This window comes from Bos grunniens, chromosome 24, assembly GCF_055505025.1.
Source record: "Bos grunniens cultivar Pamir isolate PY7600 chromosome 24, Bosgru_T2T1.0, whole genome shotgun sequence".
NCBI lineage: Eukaryota > Metazoa > Chordata > Mammalia > Artiodactyla > Bovidae > Bos > Bos grunniens.
The window spans coordinates 32,176,686-32,186,163 of NC_141188.1; the positions used below are offsets into that span (position 1 = coordinate 32,176,686).

At 42.4% G+C, this 9,478-nt stretch overlaps 1 protein-coding gene across 3 annotated transcripts in view; it reads right to left on the reverse strand.

Annotated features, from left to right (window-relative positions):
* The window catches only part of TAF4B (TATA-box binding protein associated factor 4b), a 108,936-nt gene extending 100,488 nt beyond the window's left edge, over window positions 1-8,448 (reverse strand). For 2 of the 3 annotated variants that reach the window (XR_015153787.1, XM_086372902.1), the window contains exon 1: window positions 7,555-8,448. Coding sequence is in view for 1 of the 3 variants with exons in the window: in XM_086372902.1 (XP_086229028.1) it covers window positions 7,555-7,897 (343 nt within the window). In the remaining 2 variants the exon portion in view is untranslated. The remainder of the gene's footprint in view (window positions 1-7,554) is intronic. The other variant, XM_086372903.1, reaches the window with a different exon arrangement.
* Window positions 8,449-9,478: the final 1,030 nt, after the last annotated feature.

A 9,478-nucleotide genomic window follows, 5' to 3' on the forward strand; every position in this document is an offset into this window, starting at 1 on the left:
TTATTTCAGAGTGTGGGAAAGGTCAAACTAAGGGCATTCTCAAATACAATGAACAATTAAAAGAAAGGGTTCTGATATCTTCCTAAAAGATACAAGCTATGCTAAGTCACAGGTCTACCTCTGGTCTACCACAGAGAACAAGATAAAGAAACAACTAAGAAGGGTCCTACTGGGGTCAGAACCTCAATGACCTCAGAAACTACTTCCCTTAGATGAGTCCATATTTAACTGAATTGGACTGTGAAGCTAGTTAGGCCTCAGGGTGCTGTTGAAAACAAGAAGGTACTGGCAGTGAGTGGAGTCTAGGCATGATACCAGCAGAGGCAGAAAGCTTAACAGAGCTATCAGAGAAAGAAACAATCGAAAAGAGCCCTGCTGAAACCTCTGTTATCCCAGGGAGGCTGTGCTTATGCCTAAAGCTGTATCCTCTGAGGGAAACAGATTTCATTAAAATAGTTCAGCCAGACACTTAAAAAACAAACAATAATAATCCACTCAAGGGAGTAAAAAGTCACTCTGTTAACTTTTAAAAAATATTCATTTATTCGCCTGTGCTGAGTCTTAGTTGCGGCATGTGGAATCTAGTTCCCTGATCAGGGATTGAACTTGGGCTCCCTGCATTGGAAGCATGGAGCTTTAGCCACTGAAAGTGTCAATATATTAGTTTTAATTTAAAAATTATAGGACATGCAAAGAAAAAAGAATGACACATGGAGAAAGGCAGGCAACAGAAACCACCTGAGTGAAATCAGATGTTAGATTTAACAAAGATTTCAAAGTAACTGTTATAAATATGTCAAAAGACCAAGGGAAATCATGCTTAGAGAAGTAAAGGAAGATATGATGATGATGATTCTGTCATTAAGTAGAGAATACCATTAGAGAAACAGATATTACCAAAAAAAAGAAATTCTGTAATTATAAGGTACAAAAACTCAAATAAAAATTTCACTAGAGAGGATCAAGAGCAAACTTGAATGAACAGAAAGATAAGTCAGTGAACTTGAAGACGGTTCAATAGAGATTACGCAATCCAAAGAATGAAGAGAAAAAAGAATGAAGAAAAATGAACAGAGCTTCACAGAAACCTGGCACAGTGACAGGCACATCAACACAGGCCTAATGTGAATACCAGAAGGAGAGGAGGGACAGAAACGGGGAGGGAGGGAGAGAAAGGAGCCGAAAAATATCCAAAGAGATAATGGCTAAAAACTTCCCAAATTTGGTGAAAAATAATCTAAACATCAAAGTAGCTCAACAAACTCTTAAGTTTTGAATTGGTCAAATGGTTCATTTGAGTTTTCATAAGATGGAAACACCTGAACAAACTTTTTGGTCAACCCAGTAAGATAAATGCAAAGACACATCATGATAAAAATGTACAAAGATAAAACCTTGAGAACAATAAGAGAAAAATATACGAGAGAACTGCGTTAACAGGATTAACAGCTAACTTCTCATCAGAAACAATGGAGGCCAGACATCAGGAGTATGACATATTCCACTTGCTGGGGAAAAAGAAAAACAAAAATAATTATCAACCAACAATCAGATATTCATTGAAAACATCTTTCAAAAAAGGAGACAAAATAAAGACATCCTGGATTGGAGCTGACATATACACACTATTATACATAAAATAGACAACTAATGAGGACCTACTGTATAGCACAAGGAACTGTACTCAATACTTTGTAATGGCCTATATGGGAAACAATCTAGAAAAGGGTGGACATATGTGTAGGTATAACAGATTTACTCTGCTGTACACCTGAAACTTACACAACATTGCAAATCAACTATACCCCAATAAAAAGTTAAAAAAAAAAAAAAAGACATCCTCAGATAAAAACATAGAGGACTGGGTGCTAGCATCAGACAGAAAACACTAAATTAAGTTCTTCAGACTGAAAACAGACTACAGAAAGTAAATCCCTGTATTTTAAGAGAAGGATAATTTAAAGTAATAGTTTTATAACCTTCTATCTAAAGACACTGGGAAAAAAACTAAACAAAAATGACAGCAAGCAGACGAAAGAAAATTAATAAAGATTAGAGCAGGGTCAGGAGAATCAAGAATAGAGAAACAACTGAGAAAAAAAACCCCAAAAGTTGGTTCTTTGAATAGATAAAAAAACTGACACATCTTGACCTAGATTAACCAAGAAAAAAAGTAGAAAAGGCTCAAATTGCTAAAATTAGGAATGAAAGAGGGGATATTACCACTAATCTTACGGAAAGAAGGATTCTAGTTGAATGCTATGACCAATTATAAACCAATAAATTAGATAAATTATATGAAATGGACAAATTCCTAGAAACATAATAAATTACTAAAACTAACTTAAGAAAATGGGCAACCTGAATAGACCTCTAACAAACAGACTGAATGAATAATCTAAAATTGTATCCACAAGATAAGCTCAGTTCCCCATGGCTTCACTAATGAATTCTATCAAATATCTGCTACTGCTAAGTCACTTCAGTCGTGTTGGACTCTGTGCGACCCCATAGACGGCAGCCCACCAGGCTCCCCCTGTCCCTGTCCCCATCTCCAGGCAAAACACTGGAGTGGGTTGCCATTTCCTTCTCCAATGTGTGAAAGTGAAAAGTGAAAGTGAAGTCGCTCAGTTGTGTCTGACTCTTAACGACCCCATGGACTGCAGCCTACCAGGCTCCTCCATCCATGGGATTTTCCAGGCAAGAGTACTGGAGTGGGTTGCCATTTCCTTCTCCATATCAGGGCTTCCCTGGTGGCTCAGAGGTTAAAACGTCTGCCTGCAATGCGGGAGACCTGATTTGATCCCTGGGTTGGGAAGATCCCCTGGAGAAGGAAATGGCAACCCACTCCAGTGTTCTTGCCTGGAGAATCCCACAGATGGAGGAGCCTGGTGGGCTATAGTCCACGGGGTTGCAAATAGTCGGACACCACTGAGCAACTTCACTCACTCACTCACTCTCCATATCAAATATCTAAGGAAAAAAAAATGCTAGGTCTTCATAAATTATTCTAAAAAAAGAATAGAAAACATGTGTCAATTCATTCTGTAAGGTCTGTTTTACCCTCATATTAAAACCAAAATATCCTATGTATACCAATGCAAAACTTCTCAACAAAGTTACTAGCAAACTAAATTCAGCAACATATAAAAAGTGTTATACCCTTGATCAAGTGATACTTATCTCAATATGCAAGGTTGGTTTAAAACTCATAGCTAGCATCATACTTAACAGCGAAAGACTAAATTCTTTTACCCTAAGATCAGGATTCCTGAGATGAGGAACATGACAAGGATGCCTACAATCACTACCACTTAACATTATACTCAGAGTTCTAACCAGGGCAATGATACAGGAAAATAAAAGGCATCCAAAAGAGACAGTAAAACCATCTATTCACATATATCATGATCTTGTATATAAAAATCCAAACACCTATGAAAAAAAACTATTAAAACTAATAAATGAGTTCAGCTAGGAAGCAGGATACAAGATCAATAAAGAAGAATCAACTGTATTTCTATACATTTCCAATGAGTAATTGTAAACAGAATTAAGAAAAAATTCCACCTATAGTAAGATAAAAAATAATACACTTTAGGAATAAATTTAACCAAATAAGTACAAAAGCAATATCTGGAAACTATAAAATGTCATTTAAAGAAATTAAAGATCTAAAATAAATGGGAAGACATCTCATGTTTGTGGACTGAGAGACATACCTACTTTGCAAGATTGTTAAAGAGATCAAATGAGACAATACTTCTGAGCAAATTCATGAATTTTAAAGTTGTCAGTAGTAGTTGTTATTAATGCTGTAAGGGTAAATGTGAGTCAAAGTGACTTCACAGCCCTTGAAATCCAAACTATGGCTGGTACATATGGTGAGCACTGAAGGTGAAAGTTGCTCAGTTGTGTCAGATTCTTTGCAACCCAATGAACTATACAGTCCATGGAATTCTCCAGGCCAGAATACTGGAGTGGGTAGCCATTCCCTTCTCCAGGGGATCTTCCCAACCCAGGGATCGAACCCAGTTCTCCCACAGCACGGGCAGATTCTTTACCAGATGAGTTACCGGGGCATTGGTGACCACTGAAGACAACTGCCAACACTTTCCATGGTGTCCCGGAGTACTGGGACAACCTTGGGAGCAGATGATCATGTAATATCCCTCTGATAAAGCTGGGTGAAAACAAGAACCTCAAGTTTATCCAGGTACTGATTCAGAATTCGAGAAAGATGCAAAACCCACACCATGTCTCAGCATGAAGGAGTTGATAAAAAAGGATGTGAACCATTTCACCAGCAACTTTTACAAACTTCTGTACAGTAAGACTATGGAAGCAGAATTTATGAAGCACAGTTCATAAAAGAACTGTGACATAAAAGAAGCAATCAAGTCCTTCCTCATCACTCTCAAATACATGATAGAAGAGGCACAGTATACCAAAAATACAAAGAGCCACAGTCTGGTCTGAATCCCACAAATTCATAAAAGAGAAAAGACTGAAGAGATTAGCAAAAATATTCCACAGAATAATCTTCAGGGCTTTGCTACAGTTTCTTTCATTTCCTCACAATGCCCCTCTTTTTGTTTCCAGCTCCTGCTCCCAAGAAAAACCTGTGGTACATATGTACATTTTAAAAAAATAGTTCAGTTTACAGAGGAAATTTTGAAGTAAAGAGAAAGCAAACACAAAGAATTCATTACCTTGGAAAAATCAGAGCTGACTCCTAGGTAATTTAAGTATCTTTGAGTAATCCTCTGCTAATCCTTGGCCTATAAAAGAACTAGTACAAGACTGATAAACTCTTTAAAACATTACTTTAATCAGTGTCCAAGTGTTATTTTAATCAGTGTTTCTATGTCATACCTCAGGTTATCAGTTATCTTATTGTGCACCCAAGAGAGTGCAAACTGAGTATGCTCTTCTGCTACACTTGAGCAGAAGTTTCAAAAGCTGCTCCTCAAAGTACCATCCTACCTCCTAAGTAACTCCTAAAGACAATTTATCTCCTCTCTTTTGTGGATGTTTCTCCCACAGCATGGGCTTCCCTGGGGGCTCAGCAGGTAAAGAATCCGCCTGCAATGCGGGAGACCTGGGTTCGATCCCTGGGTTGGGAAGATCCCCTGGAGGATGGCATGGCCACCCACTCCAGTATTCTTGTCTGGAGACTCCCATGAACAGAGGAGCCTGGTGGGCTGCAGTCCATGGGTTCGCTAAGAGCCGGACACGACTGAGTGACTAAGCACAGTACAGCACTCCCACGGCAAAACAAGTGTTAGCGTATTGCATACTTAAGCTGTGGTCCTGGCTTGCTGCTCTTTCGCTCTAGCAAGTTTCAGTTTTGGTTTCTCTGTGTAATAAAAAGATTAGGCTCTAAAATTCTATAAATCACCTTTTAACATTGCTACTCAGGAGGCATATTATACATGCACATCAAGTGGTAAGCACAGTGCTGTGGAAAGAGTCAAAACAAAGCTGGATTCAATTTCCCTCTGATATCTAGGAGTTGTCTGGCACTGGACGAATTATTTACCCTTAGAGAACTTTTTCCTTATTTGCTATCTATTTTGACCAACAAACAAAATAATTTAAATGTATAAAAAGAGGCCAGTGATATAATATTGTATGTCAACTTTACCTCAATTTTCATAGCACAGTATGTTCTCAGTAAGTGATCGGGTCCCTCTCACCAGCAAGTTCCCACTTTTGAAAGTTTTCCTCTCAATACTTTTTGATCATTTCTAAACAAACTTCAGTGACTAGATAGGAATTTCGTTTTTAACATATCAGGAGTACTTCATCTAAACAAATTCAAAACTACTTTATAAGAGGGTATGTAGGGTGACAATTTAGAACCAGCAGAAAATATATTCAGTGGAACTGCTTGATTGAAATGTACAGGAGCTGCCAGGACATCCTGGCACAGCAGAAAACCACATCAACGAGTCCGTGAGTCCCAGCATTCAGAAGGCCAGTACTGTCTTCCAGAGATGACTCCTAAGCCACAGAGGTTGGCTTATTTTCTTTTAAACCTCCAAGCGGACACAGTCCTAGGAACCAGTACAGATGAGGTGGATCGTACAGCCATAGAGTATGTGACTGGAAACCTAACTTACTGTGTGATACTGAGCAAAGTATTAGTGTATATTTTAGTATTCCTCTTGTAAGATTTTGTTTATTTTACCAATTTAGGGGAGACCTCAAAACTATATATGAGTAGCAATGTTGACTAAGAGCACTTTGTGAGCACACTTGGGTTTACTTTTTGTTGGAATTTGTAGACAGTGGGAAACTGACATCAGGTCTTTTGAGAAAGATAATTTTTCCAACAGCACAGTAACTCTGTATAGAAGTTAAGAAAGAAAAAAAGCAAGCCCTGCAGGAACTGGTTAGTAGGAAGCAATGTCCTACAAAAGACTATAGTCTCTGTCCACCTAGCTCCTGTGTTCTGTACAGGGTTAATTAATGATGATTCTCTTAATAGATGATGTCCTTCCAGAACATTAAAAAAAAAAAAAAAAGTATCCAGTGGAGCACACAGTCTTAAGTATAAGTACCTCCTGTACCATACAAAACTAAAACACAAGTTCATCATAAGTTAAGAACTAATCTTTCCACAATGTTCCTGACGGAAACAGAACATTAGTTACAAAAGAGGCCTCCTCATTCTGCTAAGGGGAAACTGACATCATGTGAACCAAAAGGTTTCCATTTCTTTACCACCTTTGCTGGTCAGAGCTCCCACTGCTGCTAAGCAAAACACATAGAATACAATAAAATTACTAGCAGAATTTTTTTCCAAAGAGAAAATGTGCCTTTTCCTCCCACAGAAATTCCAAGTGACTTTCACTGGAGGCAAGAAAACAAGATAAAATACTTACACACCTTCCAGCATATTTACAATATGTAAGTCATCACAAAGCAAAAACTTTGCCTCAGTCAAGAAAAACAGCCCTACAGAGCAAACTTTAGTATAAAAAGTAGTCACAGGCTCATTAACTGCAGAAATTCACACATTGCTTCACAAATAACCTTCTGGCTCTGACCTGTCAACTCTGGCAGGTTACAATCATCACACCTCTTTCTAGTAAACTTATTTAGGCTTGCTTCAGTTTAAAATTCTCTTTCGGTCTTAACACATAAGAACCTTTTAAAAACACTTTTTTTTTTAAACACAGTAATCTAAGTATGTGGATATAAAAACTGATCTTTTCTCCATACGAAATAAAACTTGAGCGAATCTCTATCTTCCCGAATCTAAGAGCCAGTGCCTCAAAGGCCCTCTCGAACATGCTGCTCCAGCTTTTACTGTGGCCCCTTAGGTGAAAAATGCTTTCCTTAAATATGAAAAGAAAAACTATGCAGTAAGGACTCAAAGAGGTTATCTCCACTGTCAAGACAAATCACTGCCCCGCAAAGTCGAGACGTTGAAAGGTTCTCTGGGCTGAGTGTTTTGGAACTCCCAGAGACAAGGCGCGATCGGCTGCGACGTTTCCCCTGTCACAGCCGGCTGGCCCGCTAAAGCTATCAAGGTGAGCCACGTACCTGGAGGAAGCTGCAGATTAGCAGGCAATTGGATTGTGGTGGTGTTGGGGGCTTTCACGGCGACTATCTGAGGAGATGGTAGACGAGGGCCGTTGCTGAGTTTAGGAAGGGCACTGACAGGGGCCACTTTGGTCACCAGGGTCCCCACGGGGGACCGCAGCGGCTGGGACGCCGAGGACTCTACGCAGACACTGACAGGAGCCTTAGTCACGGCGCCCAAGGCCACCGGAGTGCTCTCCACCCGGACGGGCAGAGCCGCGGCGGGGGCCATGGTCACGGTCCCAGAGGCGCCCACACCGGCTGGGGGAGCGGCGCCGGCCGGCTCCGTGAGGCCCGCGGGCATCCCCCTAGGTGGATCAGCGGCAGCCGCGGCGCTGCCGTTCCGGGAGCAGAGGCGAGAGGAGGCTTGACAAGCGGCCGCCGACTCCGGTGCAGTTGCAGCTCCACAGCATCGCTAGGGAGAGGCGCCGGGGCCGCGACACAGGAGTCAGTGACCGACGCCGCGCTGGACAGCGGGACCCCGGCGTCCCGGACCTTCCTCCCGTCCGCGCGGCCCCGCCGGCTGCCACACCTGCTCGGCCGCTCGCCGCTTCCTCGGCGGCGCTCACACGTGCGCCGGCTCAACCCGGCGCCTCAGCCCCGGGACCAGAGGCAGCGGAGTCCGGCTGCGCGGCTCCCGGAAGGGCGTCACGTCGGCTCCCACCTCCCACCGAAACTCGCCGCGGCGGATCCCCCGCCAGAAATTTCAAACCTACGAACCCAGAGCGCCCCGAAGCCCCCTACGCGCGCTCCGCACGGCCCCGCCGCGCGGCCACGCCAGCCATGTTTATATAGCCACGCGGAGACCTCGCGCACGCGCATACGGCGCCGCCGCCGCCCCGGGCTTCCCCCGGAATCCGGCCGCGTGATTGGCCGCAGACTGGAATCGCGCTCGTGACGTCACTAGGGACGGCTCCGGAGGGCGTTAGACTCTTCCCCGGAATCCGGAGGAAGGTTGGGCCAGTTGCCAAAAATCCACCACGTGGGAAGGGCCGACCGCACTTGGAAAACTGCGGTATCCGCGTTCTGCTTTCTCCTTGCAGTCTCCAGTTGCGTGTTCCTTGAGGAGCCAAGACTGTGTTTCCCACAAGCTTCTACTTTTTAAGGAAACGATGTGGAGGACCGATTTGGGAGAGCAGTAACAGTAAGAACTCAGTCACGCTTCCTCAGTGTTTTTCTGCGGGTTTAGCTCCAGAAGCATCGCTAGAATGAGCTTTACGTTTGACACTTAGGGGAAAAAAAAAAACTTAATGTCCTTTTTTTTTTTTTAATGTTTAAGCGTGGCGTATAATTTTACAGTTGGTAAAATGTGTTTATTTTCGTATAATTAGAGTTGAACTGACCCAAGAAAAAAATATTTTTCTTCTCGGAGCTGCTCTACCTGACTCTTTATCACCTCTGCTGCTGCTAAGTCGCTTCAGTCGTGTCCGACTCTGTGCGACCCCATAGACGGCAGCCCACCAGGCTTCCCCGTCCCTGGGATTCTCCAGGCAAGAACACTGGAGTAGGTTGCCATTTCCTTCTCCAATGCAGGAAAGTGAAAAATGAAAGTGAAGTCGCTCAGTCGTGTCCGACTCTTCGCGACCCAATGGACTGCAGCCTACCAGGCTCCTCCGTCCATGGGATTTTCCAGGCAAGAGTACTGGAGTGGGGTGTCATTGCCTTCTCCCCTAAACGTATTTAAATTGTTTATGTGTCTGTCTGCTTCAAAACTGGGACAGTGTCTTTTGATTCCTGTATCGTCACATTCTAGTGTTTAGATTTTAAGTGCTGTGTTATTCTTTGAATAAATCAAAAGTGTGTGGTGAATGAATCAATAATACAATCAAATACGGAAAAACTTGCCCCTTAGATCTAATCAGAGAAGATGCCTTGATTTCAGGCT